This window comes from Cololabis saira, chromosome 10 (assembly GCF_033807715.1).
Source record: "Cololabis saira isolate AMF1-May2022 chromosome 10, fColSai1.1, whole genome shotgun sequence".
NCBI lineage: Eukaryota > Metazoa > Chordata > Actinopteri > Beloniformes > Belonidae > Cololabis > Cololabis saira.
Window position 1 is genome coordinate 16607616 of NC_084596.1, and position 25361 is coordinate 16632976.

The window sequence follows — 25361 nt, forward strand, 5'->3', positions numbered from 1 at the left end:
TAATTAGATTAAAAATAAAAATGAGACTAAAAAGGAGACATTTTAACTAGAAATAAGACAAATGTTCTTGTTAAGATTTTGAGTTTTTGCAGTGTATAATAACTAGTGAAATCGATCATGTTGTTCTTATTTGCATTTGTAGTTATTCCATAAATGTATTTAAAAAACAAACATTTACATTTAACCCTTGAAGCAAAGGTGTGGCGGCTGCCATAGGCTACCTTGCCATACCCAATTGACGCCCCTGTTTGAAAGTTGCATGCAACACACTCTCCATTCTTCTTCTATCAGATTACTCAGATCCCAAAAGGTTTTTATTTATTCACCGTAATAAGCGAAACAATCTGCTCAGGATGGGACAAATGTAACTCCATAAATGGAGAGCCCTCGGGTGGTGGTCGTGGTCAGTCATGAAGGCGCACCCCACAATCTGATTGGCCCGCCCGCCTGCTTCCTGCCCCCCGCCCCCCCAAGGGGTCACTGGCTCCTGGGTCGGATCACTGCTCAAAGCTCTTCACAGGACGTCGGTGAAGCTCTCGGTCTAAGGTGAGTAAAGTTTTAACTTCATTTGTGATGGAGGGGACACGTTTCGTCCCCTCCCGACTTCAGTGAACAAAGTGGGCATGTCTCCTCGCACTCCGTGAAGGTCGAGTTGTTTATGAAGACAAAGTCACGCATGTGAGCCGGCGGCTACTGTTTGGGCTTGTCCTATACATAAATACTGCATTACGGAGTATATGTCGACTATGACTCCTGCCCCACCCCAGATTAAAATGCAGTAGCATCAGTTATGCGTTTCATCCCAGATACACAGCCAGGCAGGCGGGCAGCTGTTCCTCTTCTCTCTCATCATGGCACACAGACCACGCCCCTGACACGCCCACCACACCCAGGCCACGCCCCATGACACGCCCCTTTGTGCGCTCAGACAGCAACAGCTGAGCGCATGCGCGCGAGACAACAAAATCAAAACAAGTTAAGAAAGTAAGACGGAGAAAACTAGTGAGTAAATGAGTCCATATGTCTTAGCAAAAGGGAAGGAGGAAGTATGTGTCGTGATTTGTTTTTATATTTGAAGATTTTATTTCGAACATGCATGTTAAAAAAGAATACAAAAAAGTAAAAAAACTGAATACAGATACACATGCTCGAAACGGACAGAGGTGTCAAAAGTATTCACATTCATTACTCAGTAGAAGTATAGATACTAGAGTTTAAAAATACTCCTGTAGAAGTTTTTTACTCGAGTAAAAGTATAAAAGTACTGGTTTCAAAATTACTTAAAGTATAAAAGTAAAAGTAATGTAAGGGGGAAAAAAGCCATTAAGGACAAAAGCCATTGAAAATGAATGCATCTTAGTATAATGCAAATATATTAAAGAACCATATATGTGTACTGTTGAGCATTAACGTGTGTTTCAGAGAGCAGAGGATATGATGACTAGTTGCCTATAGGTATTGTAATGGTGCAAAAAGTCAAACTTCAGAGGCATGTTATAATTTATCCTAACCTTTATTGGAATGTACATCCAAGTTTAGTTGCAGGAATCTGAGGGAACGGATGTAAGAACAAAACTGGACAAGAACATCTGAAACAACCACAACCAAATTCACTCTATCCAGATGGAGCAATTTAACTGGATAGTTTTTTTTTAAAGGCCGAAATGAAATAGAGTAACAAGGCTGTTTTTAAAATGTAAGGAGTAAAAAGTACAGATAATTGTGTGAAAATGTGAGGAGTAAAAGTAAAAAGTCGTCTGAAAAATAATTACTCCTGTGAAGTATAGATAACCAAAATTTCTACGGTAACGAAAAATTGTACTTCGTTACTTGACACCTCTGGAAACGGAGTAGGATTGAAGTAACCACTTATCGAGTCCTACCCCTGAATCTTACATACATTCTTACATATAACAAGACGAATTTCAATAAGCTTACTTATAAAACACACATACCTACTTTAATAACTATTCAATACAGTGATACAATACTCAATTATATTATATGCAGTACTGGAGTTGAGGGGGGATGAGGGGGGATGGCATCTCCCCTGAAATAAAAACAGTCAAAATCATCCCCCCCTGTAATACTGCCATCCCCCCTTTCCATCCCTTATGTCATTTCATCAATGAATGTGGTATTACTGCTATTTCAACATTTAGAGTCATCACCAGAAAAATAACACCAGAATAATAACTTATTTGACAATTTTCACCTGTTTCAAGTAAATTTTCACTTGAGATAAGTAGAAAAAGCCAGTGGGACAAGATTTATCTTCTCATTACAAGCAAAAAAATCTTGTTCCACTGGCAGATTTTTCTACTTATTTTAAGTGAAAATCTACTTGAAACAGGTGAAAATTGTTGTTTTTTCCAGTGATGAGTCTTGTTTTAAGTGTAATGGGATTTTTTTTACTAAAATGAGACATTTTAACTAGAAATAAGATTTTGAGTTTTTGCAGTGATCCATTTTACTTATCCTGTGAAGGACAGAGGCATATTGATAAGCTCAGAAAACTGTTTTTTATTTTTGTGTTTTGATGTATTTGATGTAAGCCCAGTGGATATTTAAAGCCATTCCTGCAGTATTTCTGCTGGTCAGTGCTATTATTTGTAATATATTATATTATTTGTAATCGGCACATATTATCTGTCCCCATATGATAAAATCCACCATCCCCCCTGATTTTTTTTTTACAACTCGAGTACTGATTATATGTATATATATATATATATATATATATATATATATATATATACTGTATATATATATATATATATATATCAATATATATATATATATATATATATATCAAAATCAAAACAAATCAAAGCAAACAAAAGAAAACAAAACAAACGCCCAGCATTTAGTTGTGCTACTATGTATGTATGTAATAATAGAAGTTATTATAATGCATAGTATTACATTATCATTACTTTACTATAATACTACAATATAATAGAGAACAATAGACAGCCCCTCCTTGAACCGCCACCTTACTGTGGTGGAGGGATTTGTGTGCTCGAGTGATCCTAGGAGCTATGTTGTCGGGGGCACTTACGCCCCTGGTAGGGACTCCCATGGCAAACAGGTCCTGGGTGACGGGCCAGACTAAGAGCGGTTCACAAGCTTATCATGATGAAGAAAGATCAAAGGACCGCTACGTCGCCCGGATCGGCGTCACCGGGGCCCCTCCCTGGAGCCAGGCCTGGGGTTGGGGCTCGTTGGCGAGCGCCTGGTGGCCGGGTCTTTGCCCGTGGGACCCGGCCGGGCTCAGCCCGAAACGGCGACGTGGGCCCGTCTTCCTGTAGGCCCACCACCCGCAGGAAGGACCGTGAGAGGCCGGTGCAATGTGGGCTGGGTAGCAGTCGTGGCGGGGGGCCTCAACGACCCAATCCCCGGACCAAAACCCTCACAGTGGGGACATGGAATGTCACCTCGCTTCTGTGCTAGTCACAGTTTGTCCATAACGAACACCATGTTCAAACATAAGGGTGTCCATCAGTGCACGTGGCACCAGGACATCCTAGGCCGGAGGTCAATGATCGATGTTGTTGTCGTTTCATCTGACCTTCGGCTGCATGTCTTGGACACTCGGGTGAAGAGAGGGGCTGAGCTGTCAACTGATCACCACCTGGTGGTGAGTTGGATGCGCTGGCGGAGGAGGAGGTTGAACAGACCGGGCAGACCCAAACGGATTGTGAGGGTCTGTTGGGAACGTCTGGCCGAGCCCTCTGTCAGGGACATCTTCAACTCTCACCTCCGAGAGAACTTCTCTTGGATCCCGGGGGAGGAGGGGGACATCGAGTCCGAGTGGACCATGTTCTCTGCCTCCATTGTGGACGCGGCGGCTCGAATGTTGTGGACGCAAGGTCTCCGGTGCCTGTCGTGGCGGCAATCATAGAACCCGGTGGTGGACACCGGAAGTACAGGATGCCGTCAGACTGAAGAAGGAGTCCTACCGGGCTATGTTAGCCTGTGGTTCCCGGTGCATGTTGGACTCCGGCAGGGCTGCCCTTTGTCACCGGTCCTGTTCAAAATTTTTATGGACAGGATTTCTAGGCGCATCCAGGGGCCGGAGGGGATCCGGTTTGGGAACCTCAGGATTTCATCTCTGCTTTTTGCAGATGATGTTGTCCTGTTGGCTTCATCGGACCGGGACCTTCAGCATGTGCTGGGGCGGTTTGAGGCCGAGTGCGACGCGGCAGGGATGAGAATCAGCACCTCCAAGACCGAGGCCATGGTTCTCCACCGGGAAAGGGTGGCATGCCTTCTCCGGGTGGGTGGAGAAGTCCTGCCTCAGGTGGAGGAGTTCAAGTATCTCGGGATCTTGTTCACGAGTGAGGGAACGATGGAGCGGGAGATTGACAGATGGATCGGTGCAGCGTCCGCAGTTATGCGGTCGATGTACTGGACCGTCGTGGTGAAGAAGGAGCTGAATCGAAAGGCGAAGCTCTCGATGTACCGTTCGATCTATGCAACTACCCTCACCTATGGTCATGAACTTTGGGTAGTGACCGAAAGGACAAGATCGCGGAAACAAGCGGCCGAGATGAGTTTCCTCCGCAGGGTGGCTGGACGCTCCTTTAGAGATAGGGTGAGGAGTTCGGTCACCCGGGAGGAGCTCGGAGTCGAGCCGCTGCTCCTTCACATTGAGAGGAGTCAGCTGAGGTGGCTTGGGCATCTGTACCGGATCCTCCTGGACGCCTCCCTAGGGAGGTGTTCCAGGCATGTCCCACCGGGAGGAGACCCCGGGGAAGACCCAGGACACGCTGGAGAGACTATGTCTCTCGGTTGGCCTGGGAACGCCTCGGACTCCCCCCCGGAGGAGCTGGAGGAAGTGTCTGGGGTGAAGGAAGTCTGGGCATCCCTGCTGAGGCTGCTTTCCCCGCGACCCGGGAACGGATAAGCGGAAGAAGATGAGTAAGTGATGAGACAATAGACAGCAATGGTATAATAATATACTTGAATAACTATATAAGAGTTGATATGCTATATATACACTGTTTCATATATTTACCTCCAATTACATACCGGTACATAAAAATTACTATAAATCTATATATCGACTTATCTACATGTAACTATAAATCTATATATATATATATATATATATATATATATATATATATATATATATACACAAATGATGTACGTATAATACAACTCAATATATCCATATACATACCTACATATAACATATATATATCCATAATATAAGTCCATATATCTACGTATATCAATAAATGTACATATCTACACGTTTATTCACGTCTGTACTTTGAATAAAATGTTTCTTTGTATCTTTTTTTAAATTGTGATATGTTTTGACTTTGTTTTAGCTCCATGCTCAGGCTGTTCCACAATTTCACTCTATAGGTCGACATACAGAAGCTCTGTAGGGTGACAATTAAACTGTTACAGCAGCTTTTTTTATTTATTTGACAGAGTTACATGGTGCTGGTATAAATGATGCTGATTATTTTAAAGAGAAAAGTACAGCAGGAGGAGAAAAAGAGATGGTAGGGGATAAACCTAAAATGTACCGTTACCAACATGCACTGCGATGAGCGACGTCGATTTTCATATGTCATCATATGTCCTAAAATAACCATCATTCTAGAAAACCATCAGACTCATACACATCACACTAGTGCATGCATACACACCCACATACGAAGAAGAAATCTGAGCAAAAACATTGATTTTGGCTCAGATTTTATGGCTTTCCTTAAAAGATATGCCAGTATGTAGGCCTCAAGTGACAGGTCTCTATTTGAGAAGTGCTTAGCTGTCTTACTCTATTTAATGGAGCTGAGCAGCTCTTGCTGTCCTAAACTCAGGGTGAACTTGATTGATGAATTGTATTATCTTTCAGCACCATGGACACAAAGCATGTGCCGTTTCTGTTCAGCTGGACCATACAAAGTCATGATTCGACTGGTCTTCCTCTAAATGTTAGGTTCACACCCCTGTCGTTGCACATGCTCACATAGACCAAAGGCTCTGAGTGGACTTGAAGGGAGGGGCTCAATATGGGAAGTGACTGAAGGAGAAAAAGGGTTTAAACGCCCTGTGGATTCAGAACGAGTGATGGTCTTCTATGATTTCGGTCGACTTCTGTTTTTTCCTTTTAAGAACAATAGTCCAACTTAACCCTTATTAGCTGCTCAGCAGTGCACTTTTATGTCTTGGACATAAAATACAGATCTGTGAGACTGAGACTGACAAGTGACCACGTCTCTGACCATGCGAAGAAGAAAAATGGTAAATCTGCATCGCACATTCGAATATTAATAGTTTTAAACAGAGCTCTGATAGTAATGGTGTGGTATCCAATATCCAATGTAGCACAGCAGAAGTTGGTTATTCAAAAAATTCCTTTGCAAAGTTATGTCATGTGTGCAAAAACATGTTCTCACGCTGTTGTTCCTCAGAAGTGGTTTGTTGCTGGGTCCATGTAGGCATTTTCTTTCTGTCCGTCACAGTTGGTTGATTTTTGTCATGTTTCTCACAGTACTAAAACCATCACCACATCAGTGAGGGGAACATTTGACAGGATATGGTTTCTTCGTGGTTGCCTGTTCTGTCTGAGGAAGGCAGGGCAAGGCAAGTTTATATGTAAAGCACATTTCAGCAACAAGGCGATCCAAGTTTCTTAACATCACGAAAACAGTAAGGCAAAGAGAAGAAAGTAATAGAAGTACATTAAAGTCTGTTCTCTGAGATGCAGCACAGCACTGTTCCTGGACTTGATCTTGACGCACCGACTGCCTTTCTAATCTTCTGGATTTTCTCAGTAAAGAATTCCTTGCATGCCTTTTGAAGAGTTGACCTCAGATGCTACAGACACAGTATTGGATCAGAAAATATCGATTTGTACTAATTAGATAAATATCTAATAGCAATAAGCTGTTTGGACACACATTTGTTTACTTGGCTTTCATCAACACAAAATGTTTCCTGGTGAGACCGTAAACATGGCACTGGTGAACTTGTTTATGGAGTTCAGGAATCCAGTAACTGAACTTAGACTTAGAAAGACTTTATTTGTCATTTGGGATTTGCATCGGAAATTACATTTCAAAGCAATGACAAAGTAGCACAGCAGTGAATATGGTTTAGATAAATAAGGTAAAGAGATAAATATATTTACATAGATACAAAAATGGGATGTGACAGCATATAGTCCGTATGTAATGTATGTTTCACAGCAGTATGGCGGGTAGATCCTGAGTGAGTGGGGTGTAGTGGGGGCATGGTTAGGGAGGGGTCAGTAGTCTTATGGCATGTGGGAAGAAGCTGTTTGCTAGTCCGCAGTCCACGGTGGGGGGTGGGAGGAGTCTCTCCAGATGTTTTTAGCCCTGGACAAGCAGCGTTTTCTTGCAGTATCCTGGAGGAGGGAGGGGGGGGGCAAGGCTCAGTGTAGCCCGTAGTGGACTTTGACCTCGATTCTTGGTGCTGCTGGTGGAAATACTTGTGTGGTAGAGAGGTATCTAAGGACTGTATAAAGTATTAACTAGTCCTTCCTAGTAACATTTTATTTCCGCAGTGCTGCTGAACATCTGTTAAACTCCTTTCATATTTAAGGTTAGAATTTATGAGTTAATGATGTAAATGTGATTATTTTTACCATGTTTTTCTTGCGTGTCTTCGAGCCCCTGTTCTCCTTCCTTTGCCATTTCCTTGTTTATTCTGGTTTAGAGTTGAATTTCTTTGACATGGGTCTGAAACTCATTAGAGATTCTAAATGGCAGTGAGAAAGAAAGTATGTTGGTTGTTGGAAGTGCTGATGAAGTGGCGGCTGACTCCAGCTGGATGACGATGAATCATTCATCCTTATTTGGAGCAGGCAGGATAAATAGGGATTGATCCTTGCCGCTGCTGCGTGTTAGTAACTGAGGGGATTTCAGCTCATCACAAGACACACAATGGTGGATATTGAAGCTGTAATTTCCCTCATCTTTGCTGCAGCGGTCTAATTGAACAAATAAGATTTCAAGCATAAGGCCATTTTATTACTTAATGTATAAAAGGGATTTTCTTCAAATGTCAACCCAAAACTTTGCTTTTTGCAGCTTTTTTGGTTAAATATGTTGCATATATACAGGGCTGCACATAAGTGGGCCGCCAGAGCGCATGCGCCGTCAAAATCCACAGTGCGCTGTCAATCTTGTGCTGCGAAGCGCTTTTGCGTACCAGCAGCTGGGGCTCATATTATTGGTTGTGGCCAGACCAGCGCAGGGAGAGAGGTAAGCATCAGCTTTACTGAACAAACCCCGACACGTTTCGTCAAAATGTCCAAGAAGCAAGCGCCATTAAGTAATTATTCTGGCATTCCACCACCACCAACTACAAAGAGACGCCAAACTGAACCACTACCCGTGGATAGAAACAGAAAATGTGTGTTCGCCGAGAAGTGGCTGCATGATGTTACGTGGCGACGCGCACCGTACGTTCACGCTCCCGCGTATCCTACCCCGTAAGTTCTGCGTTGGTGTAACGCGGAACCATAAATCAGCCATTGTCCGTCACTGCGTGCAGCAGCAGCGTGCCTGCACCAGCAAGACGCGTCTCTCTGATTATGGCTCACAGTTTATGAAAACCCCAAATAAAAAATAAATTAGAGAATATTTTATGAAATCAATAAACAATTCCATCATCAAAATTATAACAAATAAAGGTTTAACATATCTTGCTTTGCATGTAATAAGACTAGGTAATATATTAGTTTCACCTTTTAAGTTGAATCATTGAAATAGATTAACTTTTACACCATATTCTAGTTGAATTATTGAAATAAATTAACTTTTACACCATATTCTAGTTGAATTATTGAAATAAATTAACTTTTACACCATATTCTAGTTGAATTATTGAAATAAATTAACTTTTACACCATATTCTAGTTGAATTATTGAAATAAATTAACTTTTACACCATATTCTAGTTGAATTATTGAAATAAATTAACTTTGTAAAGGACCATATTGAGCCATTCATCTTTATAAGTGAATAAATATCGTTTTGCCTATAACTTATTCCTGCATCCCTCTTTTATCGACCCGGCGAGACGGGTCACCGCGTTTTTTGGAGGCCCAAGTCACATATCCAGGGGCTCCTCTGAGCACCAGACCAAAATAATTATGTGCAGCCCTGCATATATAGTCACTGTGAGATCAGCTTTGCAGATAAATACCACTTCAGTGTGATTCTCTTTTAAAAGGATGTTCTGCTATGCATTGAAGCTCTTTTACCACGATAAACAAAATGCAGCATGCCCACAGCTTCCTGAAACCATGTAGCTATCATTGGCTCATTAAAGATATGCAGATGTGGTGATCATGGACTCGTGGTTTTATTTTGAAAGATTGTTGATTTTTGTTCCTTTTCCTTTTTGGCTGCTTACCTTTCCCCAAGGCTGCTAGACTCGTAGTCAAGACCCCCTAAACCGAGACCAAGACACTACCAAGACCAGACAGTATCAAGACCAGACAGTATCAAGACCAGACAGTATCAAGACCAGACCAAGACTAGTTCAGCTCAAGACTGAGACCGAGACAGAGACCAAAAAAACCCCTAGTTATTTCATCATCTTGCGTGAGTTGTAGAGCATCAGCACCATCCTGGTTCAGCTGCTTAGTTTCCATTTGAGCTTGTATTCAACTGCAGCACAATAACACAGAGAAGTGGATGTCTTATGTTGAACTCACTATAAATGCTTTCATCAATCAGCTCAATAGATCAAATATGTGTCATAGTTGCACTACCGCTATTTCTACACTATTTGATGATTGACTTGAGTGCTTTTAAGGATTGACACGACTACTAACTAGTCCCAAAGTCATCTAACAAAATAACCAGCCTCCAACAAAAGTATAATGAATAGTAAATGTTACTGATTTAAATTGTACTTAATTTGTAGTTGAAATGTGAATGTTAAATATTAAATATACACACAATTACCGACTCGAACTTGCATTGTTTACCATTATAGTAGCCAGATTACACTGTATATCAGCATCACTGAAATGGCATAAACATTATGCTTAATCAATCACAATATGCAGATATTATTCAAAGGCCAATGATGCCAAATATTTATTCAAACAAGGTCGTTATGAACACAATACTGTAATTAAATACAGACACACATGCAGATGCACCAAAACATTGAATCAAATGCAAAACACAAATAGTTTACAAAACTGTACATTAACAAGAGGAAGAACTGGTGATTACAAGATTCTGTCACCTTGGTGTGAGCAATGGCATCTCAATTATCCGAGTCTGAGACCTGGCGAGACCCAGAGACCCGAGACCGAGACCAAGACCAAAGACTGTGCAGGCTGTGACAAGACCAAGTGTGTCTCCCTCCGTGCCTCACACCAGACAAACAGATCAGCACTCTCTCTCAACGGTTTATCTCTGGACTCTGGATTTCCTTCATCCAAGCATTTATTACAATAAACCCTGTTCATCGTTTCCCTGTCTGGCTGCTTTTGGGTTCATTTCCTCCACCTTGTCCTCTTTAGAAGGCATTACTTTAAGATTAATTCTATTCAAAACCTGCATATCCTACTTGAAAAATGTAAAGTGTCAATGGCTTCATTCATTTTTTTTCCCCACAGATGGAGCTGCAACTTCTGTTAATGGCATCATTGTTGGCCGTCTTCGGCAGCAGCTGGGCACAACAAGGTGAGTCGCAAGAGCTGTGACACTGGTCGGGGTTTTGTCTCGTCTTTCATATCATAACTGTTAAACTCACTTTATTGATCTGCTCTAATTATCATTATTTTATTAGTTTCAGAAACATGTTTAAACATGTTTTCTCTCATCTGTTATCACTCCTTATTCATGGCTTCATAACTGCTAGTCCAGATAACTAGCAGAGGAAAGGTTTTTGTTTTTTCCTTCATAAAGTTAAGTCATCACTTGGTCGGCTGCCTGAAGCTTTTCCTAGCACGACTCACTTTTTTTCTGCGCTGGAAAGGGGGTTGCAGCTAAAATCTGGTCAGAGTTAATGAACTAATGGAAAATGTGTTTTTCATCTTAGCTAACAGCAACCTGCTTTGCCTTTTTCAGATGGAAGTATATGCATCAAGGCAAATGCACAGTCATGTGGGGAATGCATCCAGATCTCAGAAACATGCGGTTGGTGCTCGGATGAGGTGAGTTGAATCAGTTAAGCTGCCGTAAAACTATTTTATCACACGAGAGAAACTGATCTTGAAGATTTTTGGTCTTGTACATATTGGGGAGGGGGTAAAACAATAGTGTGATTAAAATGCCATAACATGAGATATGCGTGTGATTATCAATTTAAAAAGAAGAGAAATGTTATTAATTCAAATGGGTTTTGACACCTGTACTGTTTAAATTAAATGATGCACATTCTGTCTTGGCCTTAATTATTTTCAACACTACAGTGCTGTATAGATAATGATGCACTATATTTAGTAAGCATCAGTGTAATAATAAACTTTTCAAGATTCTTATTTTAAAGCTTTTTTGAACTTCCAGTCTAGATAATCTTTTTTATTAATTATACTGTCAATGAAAATGGTTTTTAAGAAGGGGTTGTTATGTATGTTTGTTTGTGGCTCTAAAGAAGCTTTTTCTGAGTCAGGCAAACCGGTGTTTTGCAACAAAAGTTGGTCATATTCCTTCAAGCTCTTCCTCCATTGAGTCTTGTGGGATGTCATGTGCATCAAATCCACAGCAGGTCTATTCTTACTGCAATCCCCCCAGTCATCTCTTTCTCTTGTCTCCTGCTATTTATGGACAATGGTCAGAAGATATAGAGCAGTTTTTATCAAATGGGTACATTTCAGGGGCCTCACTGTCTCAACGTACCGTAATTTCATTGATACTTCTCCCATTATTTACTTGGAATTGTACCCCAGAGATTAATGACTGTATTAGCACAAATAAGACAAAAATAGAACAGTTTATTTTATAACAAGATATGTTTCCTTCAGACTTTGAACTTGTGAATTTACAGATGAAAAGCTACTGCCCTGTAACACATTCATCTAAACATGGTGCTACTGTTGTCAACATGTCTCCTCATGCCAGCACACCAGGAGAAATTCCTGCATATTTACACAGACTCCACATGTTCCATGCATATTTGATGATAACATAATGTTTTTATATATTTTATCTGTTTATATGTTTTTCTTTGGGATCAGCAGGTAAAGATATAGAAGAATAAAATACAGATGTTATTTGTGTTAACTGATAACTGTTGTTGTTTGATTAATTTTATAATATTAAGATGTGTTTTTTTTATACTCTATAGTTAGTCCTTCAGCACTTGGTTTTCTATCTGTTTATTAAAAAAGGACATTCTTAAGGAACAATATGTAGTAAATTAGTTGGGTTTGCTGTACACATTGTATTTAGAATAATTGTTTTTCTTTTGGCTTTTTGTAGAATTTCCGAACTGAGTTCGTGTCAACCCGCTGTGATGATCTGGAGTCCCTGAAGAAAAGAAGATGCAAAATAATTGAGAACCCACGTGGCCATTTCATCATTAACAAAAACATACCAGTTACTGTTCGAAGTAAAGGCGTGACAGAGAAACTGAAGCCTGAGCAGATCACCCAGATACAACCTCAGAAACTCACCCTGAACCTCAGATCTGGTAAACGTTCATCTCTTCCTGCTTATTATTATAAATAATAATCAGTAGCATTAAATATTTTTATCCCTGATATTTGTCATTGGGAAGCCAAACCAAACTGAACCACCTCAATGTATGAGAGAGACTATTGATCAGCAACTGGTACTAATAAATAACGTTCTGCAGTCTTGACTGTGCCGCAGCTAGCTATCTATGATGAGTGGGATCCACGGTAAATGTTGAAGACTGGCGTTGGGAATGCATTATTATGTGCTGTCTGTATAGCCAACAACTGGGCCCTTTAAATGTGTTTTATGTATTTAATGAGACAATATGTCTTTATTGATTTGAACAGCTGATCGTGAGCATGCATACTGCGACTGCAGCAAAAACTTGTTTAAAAGGAGCTTATTATTGTTGTTATTAGGGCCCTATTGTATCTGTAGGAATTTATTTTTATTTTCCTCGTTTTTATTTTTCCGACGAAATGAGGGCCTTTTTGCCCCCCTAAACTTCCCCCAAAAGTCCCCAAATTTTGCACGCAAGCCAGGCCTGGCGAAAAATTTGATATTTAATAGTTTTCATTAATGTGCGTGGCCTAATGGCTCAATAGCGCCCCCTAGAAAACCTCTTGCCTCAAGCCCCACAATACAGTTTGACGTACATGCACGAAAATCGGTATACACCTGTATCATGTCGCAACTTAAAGAAAAGTCCCTTTCCAGGGCCGGCTCCGCTGGTCCTGCCTCCTGGCTTCGGCCTCCGCCTCCCCTCCTGCCCCCCCGACACGATTCATACGCACACAGGCAGGGGCGAGGGGTCCGGGGGGGCATTGTCCCACGTGGCCGGGCACTCCCTCGCTCCCCCCCTCCCCCACTATAGATACACTTCAGGTGGAGCTTTGATAGGATTATTACACACACACACATACACGCATACCCACACACATACATACACATAGCCACATAGATATATACACACACACACACACTCACGTACACACACACACACACACACACACATATACATATATTCATACATGCATACATACACAAACACATACATACACATAGCCACACATATACATACACACACACACACACACACATAGCCACACACACACACACACACACACATAGCCACACATATACATACACACACACACACACACACACACACACACACACACACACACACACACACACACACACACACACACACATAGCCACACATACACACACACACATACACAGCCACATAGACATATACATACACACACATATACACACACATACACACACAAACACACACATAGCCACACAGACATATACATACACACACACACACACACGTAGACATACACACTGGCTTGTTCACCTGCATGCTTGCTCTGTAGTTCTTGGGGTTAGTTAGTCGCGGTAGCTTAGCTTAGACTGTGATCAGATCTCGAGATTTGAGTCGATTGCTGCTCGTGTTTTGGTCGGCTCTGTGTCGGTTTTGTGTTTCGTTTGTGGTTTTTGTTGCAGATTTCCAGTGCTCGACGTGTGCCTCCGTGTGCTCTTACTTCCTGGGTTAGCAGTGGATGCCACCCCCCTGCCCCCCCCCCAAAATAAAACAAAACTCACTGGGTTTGTATGTGTATATATATGTATGTGTATGCGTATGTATACGTATATATATGTATATATATTAAATATAGTAATAATGCACATATATATGCCTTAGGTTTTTACCGGCATGGTATCAACCATTAATATGTGCGCAGAAAAGGTAGGAAAAAAAATAAAAAATAAGAAAAGTCTCTTGGCGCCATGGCCGAAACCGAATGGGAAGTTGGCCATTTTGAATTAATCGTGTAATTTTGGCGCAATTTATGCCATTTCTTCGGCCGCTTCTTCGCCCGAACCGTAACGTGCAGCCAGGTGTGTTATACATCAAAATGTGCAAATGTTTTGAGTACTGAACGTGCACAAGTGTGCGAGGGCCCGTTCATCGCTGCTTGCAGCTTTAATTGTTATTATTATTGTTATTATTATCATTATAAATTTCTTTTCTCATCTCAAGTCTGTTGTACCAGTAACGGAAACGGTGAGGTCCTTGCAGTTACCTTTCTGTAGCCAATGTCTTGCTTTTTTGTTTTAAAGGTGAAGCGCAGACGTTTGAGCTGAAATTCAAGCGGGCGGATTACCCCATTGACCTGTACTACCTCATGGACCTCTCCTCCTCGATGATAGATGATTTGGAAAATGTGAAGAACCTTGGTACTCAACTCATGAAAGAAATGCAGGAAATCACTTCGGACTTCAGGATCGGTGAGGGAAAGCTTGACTCCCAATAAAGGGATCATAACAGAACTTGTACAGAATTTTCTGACTGTGTTCTTTTGTCCTTTTTACTTTTCTTCAAGGGTTTGGGTCCATCAGCCCAACACCAGCCAGGCTACTCAAACCCTGCCAGGGGAACCAGAACTGCAGCATCCCCTTCAGCTTTAAGAATGTCCTCCGGTTGACTGACAATGGAGATGAATTCAATCGTCTGGTCAGTCAGCAGCAGATTTCAGGAAACCCGACCTCCCCTGAGGGGGTTTTTGATGCCCTCATGCAGGTGGCGGTGTGCGAGGTAAACAGTAATGTTCATTTTCCCTATTGGCATTTAATACTTGAGTTCATCAATAATGATGAGAACCTGATTGTTTTGTCCTAGGAGCAAATCGGCTGGAGGAACGTGACTCGTCTGCTCGTCTTTTCCACTGACGCCGGTTTCCAGTTTGCAGGAGATGGCAAACCGGGCGGCATCGTCCTTCCCAACAACGGGAGGTGTCACCTGGAAAACAACATGTACACTATGAGCCACTCCCATGTATGTTTTGTTATTTATAATTTAATCAATGTAACATTTCCAGGGAGAGTTGAGTATGAAAGCTGTTACTGGATCATTTCAGTAGTACAATATTTATGTTCATGCTATGATGTGTCGTCTTTCAGCCACACGTTATTCTCATTAGTGTAAATGTGCTTGATAGGATTACCCTTCCATTGCTCATCTGGTTCAGAAACTGGGTGACCACAACATCCAGACCATCTTTGCTGTAACTGAAGAGTTCCAGCCTGTTTACAAGGTAAAGTTTCTATATTGTTCTTGAACAGGAGTCTCTTCAGTTAAAATGCTGACTTCTATACAATTCCAGTGATGTGTTCAAATGTACGATGCTGAGATCAAATATGTTCATTGTGGTCTGTCTTGTATCTCATTTAGGAGCTGGAAAATCTTATTCCCAAGTCCCAAGTTGGCACTCTGTCCTCCAACTCCAGCAATGTGATAAAACTTATCATTGATGCTTATAATGTAAGTCCCCGTGCACCTTACATGACATGAGTCAGGGAAGAGTATTTTTATTTTCCTTGACTACTCGTATATTATAACGCACCACCACTGTAGGTCAAAGCATCCTGGGTCTCCTCCTTTCCTCACCTTTCTAATAACCGCAGACAGCTTTCACTATCATGAAATTACATTGATGATTGAACGAATACTTCAGATTAAGTTGTAATTGTTTTATTTTCAAGCCTCAGACAAAGCTCAAGTCGGCTAATTTACCAATTTACATTGCCATTACAAAGTTGTTGCTTTTTTTAGTGCTTTTTTTAGGTTTTCTAAACAAAAACTGCAATCAGATGTGAAATCAGAGCACTTTCCCCATTTAAAGCAGAAAACAGGGAAACGGGATGATGCCATGAAATAGAACAAATGCTGTCAGTCGACTCGATCAAAGGATTAAATGATGTGGTCCTAAACTTCATAGGTGGTTTCTGCATCCGTAAACCAATTGTTTCGGCTGCACAGAGGGACCTGTTGGACTTTGGTAGATTGCGGATAAAAAAATATTTTATTTCAAACAGCAGGAGCAGCAATTATGAGATGCTTTCTGGTCACATCACACATTTGAAGTGCACATTTAAGGAGCTGTAACCCAAGCAAATGTCTAGTGTGTATTGGACTTCAGTTTTCTATTGTTTGTCTCTCTTTTGGACAGTTATTGTCGTCTGAGGTAATTCTGGAGAATAGTAAGCTGCCAGAGGGAGTCTCCATCACCTACAAGTCCATCTGTAAGGACGGTGCCGTGGGAACTGGCGAGAACGGCAGGAAGTGCTTAGATATCTCCTTCGGGGACGAGGTAATCAGCATTATTATCCTGTTCTTTGTTTGCATTTGTGAGAAATAAATATCAGAATACCTGAGAAAGTATTGCTGAATATGCTCAATCCAGTTTATTTATTGGTTTTTGCTTCATCTTTTTCTGGAATGTGACACTGATTATGCCATCGCAATAATTTAATCAGGTATTTAATAGCTAAGCATCCAAATTAATATAAAAAACTCACACATATGTACAAGACAAAAGAAAAGTCACTTCAAAACTCACTCTGAGCTAATCTAGAGTCTAAATCATCTGTCTAATACACCGTATAGAAAAAAGCCCCTTAAGTTTGTGTTTGTTCACTAACTCTGTGAACTCTCCTCTGCTTTCCAGGTGCATTTCAACATTTCCATTGAAGCCCAGAAGTGTCCTCTGCATGGGAAGACGGAGGTCATCACAATTAAACCACTTGGCTTCAATGAGGAGGTGGAAGTGGTTCTGAATTTTATCTGCGACTGTCAGTGCGCTGCAAACGGAGAACCAAACAGCGCAAAGTGCGATGGCAACGGGACCTTTGAGTGTGGAGCCTGCGAGTGAGTATCAAGCAATAACATCCTTGGTTCATCTGGAGCTTTGTCGTCAGCCACGACAACTTTGAGTTTAAAATGTCAAAAATTGGTGGTATCTTACGGAGCCCCTAAAGGGACACGGATTTTTTTTTACGTGTGCGTGTGAAACCTTTACGCGCATGCGTAAAACCTTTAAGTGAGCACGTAAAGTTGTTTACTTGCAAGCAAAGTGGTAATGTCCTTATAATGAAGTCCCAGGTTAAAATATAGCTCAGCTAAATCCTGTAATGTCATTTCCATTCATAAACAGAGCAGGGCGCAACTGGAGGGTCTCCTGTTCCAGCAATACTCCCATGTACTTGTTTATACGCGCTCACGTAGAACAACTTTTAGGCGCTCACTTATAAGTTTTGCGAGACGCGTGAAACTTTTTAGTGAGTGCATAAACGTTTTACGTGCTCACGTAAACAACTTTACGTGCTCACTTAAAGGTTTTACGTGCACGCATAAAGGTTTCACGCGCGCGTAAAACTCATTATATTAAAAAAATTAAATCCGTGTCCCATTAGGGCTCCGTAGTATCTTTATATCACCGTAGCAGCTTGTGTTGGTGTGTTGAGCCGTGTAAAATGTGGTATGCTGTAATAAAGTAGCCGGGAATTAAACTTTTCCACATGCTTACAGGCTTTAAACGCCTAAAAGAAGATTGTTATACAATCAGACAGATTACACTCACTCACGAAACTTGCTAATGAAAATGAGTGCACGTCTGAGAGAGACTTTTATCATGTTCAGTAGATAACAGGGAGAGTGTGTGTGTGTGTGTGTGTGCTTTCCTGTAGTTAAGTCCAGTGTTGAATTGTTCTCTAAACTGTGCTTTTATTATTGCTTCAGTGACGTCGTCAGTCGACGCGTAACTAATTAAGCGTTATTCTCTGTGTCAGGTGTAATGAAGGACGTATGGGGCGAGTTTGTGAGTGCAGCAAATTTGACGAGTGGGCAGAAGTCGGGGATGCAAACTGCCGAAACGGTCCAGATATCTGCAGCAACAATGGCGACTGTGTCTGCGGTCACTGCGAATGCAAGAAGCGGGATAATCCTAAAGAACGTTACAGTGGCCAGTTCTGTGAGTGTGACAACTTCAACTGTGACCGCGCCAACAACAAGCTCTGCGGAGGTCAGAACAAAGAAGATCATTTAAACCACTGCTGCTCACTCCTGGGGACCTTTGTGGTAACCTTTTTGTCGTTTGTTTTCCGTACCAGGACATGGTCGCTGTGATTGCAGGGTTTGCGTTTGTGATCGACACTACACTGGCAGTGCCTGCGACTGTTCCCTGGATACCTCCACCTGTCTGGCCAAGAACGGACAGATCTGTAACGGGCGAGGTAACTGCGTATGTGGGTCCTGCAGGTGTACCAACTCCAACTTCCAAGGGCCGACCTGTGAGCTCTGTCCTACCTGCCCCGGCGTCTGCACAGAGCACAAGTGAGTTCAGCCCCTTTTACATTGGTGAATGCCCGGCGATTAACACTTGATACTAGCGCGTCACTTGTCCTTTTTACATTGATGCGGTGGCGTGGCGGGCTGGCCCTGCAAATAACTGTCCTCCGAGGGTACAGTTAATCGTGAGTCAGGTCTAAACAGAATTAAGGCAGGGTGGTGGGTCGTGGGTGGGATTTGTTGATGACAAGATAAGGATGTTGACAAGCCCCTCATCCTCTGAGCCGTGGACGTCATAAATCAGCTTGTTACAGAACCATAATCCTTAATTGGCTACTCAAATGACAGCTGCGGCTTTGTAGGCCAATAAACGTGGGTAATTAACGAACTGAATAGCCCCGAAACAAGTATTTTGCCATCAATAAACACAACGGCAAGCGTGGCAGACGGAGACTGCTTATCATATTTGTTCAACACGATTTGAGAGAAGTCGCTAGCAAATCCTGTTGTTATTCAACATGGATCCGTCACCCATTGCCTGCATCAGCCAACTCTTCTGATGTTGGTAAAGGCAGCGATACTGACCAAGCACAGAGCGGGTCGTCATGTTACGTAGTACCACTCGATTACGCCTCCTGAGTCGGGTTCCTTGCCCTCAACTCGCCTTCAGGCATGTTGAGGGGAGGCAGTAACACCCCTTGCATTTTTATTGTCCAACGCATGATAAACATCCATTCATCATCCAAGTTAAAAAAAAAAAGAGGGGAAAAAGGAGTGAAAAATATTACCAGTGAGTACAAAAGAAAAAATAAAGTCTTTACAACTTCATCAGCACCTCAACATTCGGTCACAGTCTCCAGCTCAACTCTCCTCTTCCCAACACAAATCTGTAGCATTTTTAAATCCCCTTAGCCACTCCCCCAGTTAATTGATAGGGGTGCGTACAAGCAAACAATCACAGGAAATACTAATTAAACACATAACGAACAGTTACCTAAATCAGCAAAACATAAATACCCCTTTCTTGTCGTCAGTAATCAAAACCACAATAAACCTCAGACTCAGTCACATGGTGACTGAGTCTCGCGTAATTCAAAATGGCAGACGAGATTTCATCTCATCCAGTGAAAAACAGACTCAGAGGCTTTATGGCCAAGATAAGAGTGTGGGGGGGTTAGTAGGAGAGGATGAGAGGAGAAGAGTAAAACCCAAGACACTAGAATAACTTCTCACTACCGGAAAACCAAGCTCTTCTGATGTTTCCCACACAGAGACGCACTAATGTGAAACTGACTTCACATGCGCTCTGGTCATTCAACTGGGAAATGAGGAAGGGCTTTGCTTTCTGCTGTGAAAGAAAATGTCATCAAGATCCAGCTACATGGATGCAACAGTAGACAAACGATAAAATAAACACACTTAAACTAATAAACACAGTTGTGACGGGATCAGCAGTCCGACTCACAACACAAAACTACGCTAGTTAAATGTGTTAACTATGTTTCTCTGCCCAGACACAAAACAGCCTCTTACGTGGATATTTGTAGTTGAAAAAAAGGGTGATTTGGTCTGGCCGGTCAGCGTTCCTTGGTGAACAGCTGGGTGGTTACGCTCCGCAGGTGATCCTGATAAAGAGCAGCTCTCTCTCTCCTGCTCTCCTCATCTCAGTGTGGATGAGGGGAATGCAGCATGGGCTGAGCAGGTGGGCCTCCTTCAGCTCCAGGTCGGTCCAAAGGTGTTCACGTCAGGGCATGCAAGGCTCCCTCGTTCGGCTCATCTGGGGCTCAGAACGTTCTCAGGTCACTGGTTGCAGCGCTGCAGGCTGTGGTCGCCATTTCAAGGCAACCAGACGCTTCTTCAGGCACGATAATGGAGAAGGCCGGCCCATAGCTAGTAGCTCTTCATGCTAAAATAGGAGCTGTGGCTTTCTTCATAGCTCACAGAGAACTCCATGGGACCGTGGACAGGTCTGAGGTAGAAGAGATCTTGGGAACAAGAGAGGAGGCTCTTTATAGCCGAGCCCAGGCTTCCATATATCGACAACAGCCCCGCCTGCGTTTTGGGGTCTATGCCCAATGAGGGTGCTATTCCTTATCACATATAAGGGCCGTAAATGCAAAGCCTGCCGGGGCTTTGAGTCATTATGGAGGTTCCTTTGTTTCGAACCATGCGGCTGGATGTAAGCAATCAAGGCTGGCCTCAGAACTAGGCCTCAGAATGGAAATCAAGTCTTTCCATGTTCAACAGAGGACTTTGGTCCAACACAATACTTTCACATACAAAATACACATATTTTCACATATTCATAGCAACACAGAGCTTCCATTTCTACCACACTTCTGCAAAGTTTTCTGAGTTGAGTCCACCACAGAGATTCAAACCTGAAGGATATCCGTCTCTCCTCAGGGATTGTGTGCAGTGTCGAGCGTTCCAGGCTGGCGAGAGGAAAGACAGATGCGAGCAAGAGTGCAGCTACTTTGAGCTGGTGAAGGTGAAGGGTCGTGATAAGCTGCCCGTTCCCACGGACCAGAGCTTCCCACTGTCCCACTGCAAGGAGAGAGACGCCAACGACTGCTGGTTCTACTTCACCTACGCCATCAGGAACGGCATGAAGGAGGTCTATGTTGTGGAGGAGCCAGGTAGGGTTGGACCGGCTTTATTTAGTGTAAACAGACCCGTGTCATACTTAGAATCGATTTTTTTTTTCTGAATATTTTCAAAATATCCTTTGTGTACTTAAATGGAAGAATTTAACTTTTTGTTTGTTGTTTTTTTGTCGTTTGTCATGTGTGTGTGTTTGTGTGTGTTTGTCTTTGAGTGTGTGTGTAGAATGTGCTGTCCAGGCCCGGGGACCAGCGTCCAGCTCCAACAGTGCCTTTTCCTTCCCCCAGTTTTTTTTTCTGTTGCCTTTTTGTTTAATTTTTTCTGCCAGTTGTTTTCCCGTCAGCTGGCATCTTGTCCGGCATTCCGACACATAAACGAATTCCAGACTGTGATCATAAAACTATACGTTTTTATCGCTGCTGTGTGCCGTCGCTTAGCTTGCCACGCGTGTCGGTTGTGGGTCTGTACGTTTTCATGCGGTCGTACTGATTCGGACTAAACTGTTTTAATTCAGAGATTTAGTTTCCTGGAGAACTGAAGAAAACCGAAGACACATCCTACAGATTGTACATAGGTTCTGAGCGCCATTTTCTATAGAAAAAAAAGACACCAGTGCTGCAGTATCCTTTCTGGGCAAGAATCAAACAGGCGGTTGCCGTTCAGAGAAACACAGGGTGCCGCTTCGGTTGCAAACGTAACCTGGACACGAAGAGCGTTTCTTTTCTAAACAGGGTAAAACAGACAACCTCAGAATGAGTCACTAATGAACCCAATCGTGGATCGATGCCCTTCACTGGCAGACGGCGTGATTGTTAAACCTTCGATGCGTCCGGCAGCCCGAGAGTCATGAGAAGGACTTAAGGCATCTTTTATTGGGCTCGCAGGATGTGCCTCTTTTAATCACTGCAAGGTTGCCAGGCAACCAGCAGATGAAGGCTGGAGACGATTAGTCAAAACAGTCAGATGTGTTAATTACAACACCCGTCTGTAGAAAATGGGGAGGCTCAGCTGCTGGTAGTCAGACCAGGGATGGCCGAGCTCATGTCTCCTCCTGTTTCTGGACAGATGAAACACTTCATGATGATCAAAGGACATAAGAAGGTTTTCTATCACACAACCGTCCGCAGGAAAGCGAGAAACTAGTCTTATAAATTAAATTAAATTCAGTGCAGCATATCAGACTATAAACATAAAGGAGGTTAATGCTGAATCAGGAACAAACATTTGATAGCCATTAAATATTGTGTGGTGCTTTAATGAAATAATACCACAAGGGGGCGCTCTGTGGCATGTTTTACTAAACTATTGTAGGAAATTCACTCTTAAGACAAACACTCAGATGATTTGATTTATAGTTTAAAAAATGGCACTATTAGCCCCTCTCCCCTGACGGAGCAGAAGATTAAGGAACATAATAAAAAGAACAACACATACACTCAGTGTTTACTTTGCATATCTGTAAAATCAGGCTCTCGTCGTAAAAACGATGTAGGTACATATCCAAAAAGTTTCAGTCACGTGTTAGAAGTGGTCTTAAGTGCAAATATACCAATTAGTCTCTGTTATTGCCTTTCTTTCTTTCTTTCTTTCTTTCTTTCTTTCTTTCTTTCTTTCTTTCTTTCTTTCTTTCTTTCTTTCTTTCTTTCTTTCTTTCTTTCTTTCTTTCTTTCTTTCTTTCTTTCTTTCTTTCTTTCTTTCTTTCTTTCTTTCTTTCTTTCTTTCTTTCTTTCTTTCTTAATGGTCGCTCACTGAAAACATCTAATGTAAAATGTCACGTCATTATTCACAGCCAATAATCAATGCTCAATTTTCCGAATATTTTCCATGTATTAGTATTTTCAGGTTTGTTTGACGTCACATCGTTTAAACAAATGTGAACTAAAAGTAAATCCGTTTGCGTGAATCAGGTTTGTTCGAGTTACATTTGTCACTCAAGTAACGTAAAATTAAAACAATAAATAAAAAATAAAACCCAGCTGAAGTAAAGAATATCTCTGACATTGACCCCAGAATCATCGTTGCTTTTATGTTCATTAAACATGTTTTTTTTTTAGTTTTTGTTTGATATGAAACCAACAAGAAGCTTTTACTTTCATGTTCTGTAAGCACAGCAGATAATCAGCATGTGTCCTGCTTGATTTTCCTTCATGTTTTTATTTGAATGTGTGTTTGTATCTGAACTTTTTTTTGTATTTCACAAAATAAAGTTCTGTTTTATGACAATCACAATATACTTGAAATGCTGCACTGTCATCATCTGCTAAATGCTGTGATTTGTTAACCTTTTTAATCCTGTGATGGTCTCGTATGTAAAGAAACAAAAAATTAAAATCATATTAGTGCAAGTTACTTCTAACATACCAATATTTAATTTATTGACAGAAATTAAGGCTAGATGCAGATGTTGGTCATAAAGACCTCTATGACTTAGTGGGTTGTAGGTCCTTGGAGTCATTTCCTGTGTGACTTTATCGTCTCACACGTCATCGTGGAGGAATTTTGGCCCTTTTCCAGTCGTTCACAAACAAATCTGTCCAGGTCCAACACAGCATCTCCCCCGGGTCGAGGTCTGAGTTTTTCAGTGATTCCAAAACCTTTATTCTTTTATTTTTCAGCCATTCTGATGTAGATTTTCTTGTTTGCTATTGATAATCGTTATGTTACAGGAACCAATGTCAATCAAGCTTTAGCTTTTACCCCGCTCCTCTCTGCCATTACTTCTGCTCGCTGATGCAAAATGCTTTCTGCATACTCAGTAGTCTCAAGTCAGCACAAGTCTCTGCTGGATGCATTATTGATTAAATGATCCCTGGATGTCTGCTTTGAACAGAAGTTGCGGTTGACGACATTTCACAAGTACACAAGTACAGACAAGTGCACATATTGAGAAACAGCCACAGGTCTTCTGGCTTGTTCAGATGCAGTTTTATGACCGTCGTTCACACTCCTTGTTTCTTTTTAGATGGAAGAGGCTTTCTTCTGGCAACCTGCTGCAAACAAACTGTTAATCTTCTAATTGTGACGCGTGTAAAGTTTGAGATGTAACGATTGGGTATGTTTTTTTTTTTAATCCTCTGGGCATTGCACAATCTGACCTAGTGATAAATTTGCTGGGATGTCCACCCATTTGTGAATAATCTTCCTCACTGTTGAAGCTTGCACTTTAAATTGTATGGACATGTCTCATAACCCGTTCCAGGTTACTGTGCAGCAGCAACTGCAGCCTCGCTGAGACCAGCACTGACGTGTCTTCCTCTATTGGTTTTGGGTTAAAACCCACTTGAACTGCACAAAACACCTGGTTTTATAGAGATCTGCACACATGTGGAAGATTGTTCGATCAAGGGTTACTGATTAGCAGCAGCAGGTTATAACTTACTCTCCTAAATCCAGTGGGAGTAGTAAGGTTCTGTTAGTTTCCCCCCATGATTATACTTTTTTTGGTAAATGAATGATGGCAAGGTGAAAAAAGTTAATCTGAATTTGTACATGCCGAAAGACCCACTGCAATCAGGAATTTTATGGGGTTTTTTTTCTCAAACAAAAAAGTACCAACTTTTGCACAGTGGAAATGTATGAAATTGATAAAGACTTCCTGGTTGAATTACACTTTTTATAGTTTTATTTGCAGTAGGACCAGTTGGGTGACTGGGAGTTTATGGTTGATAATGTATGGTTGATAATATGGTTGAGAGGGTTAAATAAGTGGCCTACTGAGATTTCTGCTGGTGTACAGTATATCAAGTGTCTGTCCCCCAATCCTGAAACACAGAATTTAAATGCAAGTTCTGACCAAAATTATACTTTTTCTTTTTTTGCAGTTGTGATGGAGACGCTGGATCTCCTCCCCACCTTGTTGTTGGTTATCAGTTTACAGTTATGTTATTTGCAAATTTCACAAATGATGTTTTTACCAACTTTTGACGCAACTGCCCTTGAGGGAGAACGAGTGCATGTAGGAAGGTAATTGGCTTCCCTTT

The 25361-nt window shown here is 41.8% G+C and overlaps 1 protein-coding gene across 2 annotated transcripts; it reads left to right on the plus strand.

The window, feature by feature from the left end:
* The first annotated feature begins 491 nt into the window (after positions 1-491).
* Positions 492-23621, plus strand: LOC133452484 (integrin beta-1-like). Of its 2 annotated transcripts, none has more exons than XM_061731827.1 (15): positions 492-546; positions 10631-10697; positions 11085-11170; positions 12438-12648; positions 14772-14939; positions 15035-15246; positions 15331-15486; positions 15650-15745; positions 15883-15972; positions 16661-16801; positions 17159-17358; positions 18279-18511; positions 18600-18822; positions 21184-21416; positions 21607-23621. In XM_061731827.1, the coding sequence occupies exons 2-15, from the start codon at positions 10631-10633 to the stop codon at positions 21753-21755; spliced, it is 2265 nt and encodes a 754-aa protein (XP_061587811.1). In that variant the 5' UTR covers positions 492-546; the 3' UTR covers positions 21756-23621. The 2 variants fall into 2 exon arrangements, with proteins under 2 accessions (XP_061587811.1, XP_061587812.1); XM_061731828.1 differs by having other exon boundaries at positions 21596-21745.
* Positions 23622-25361: the final 1740 nt, after the last annotated feature.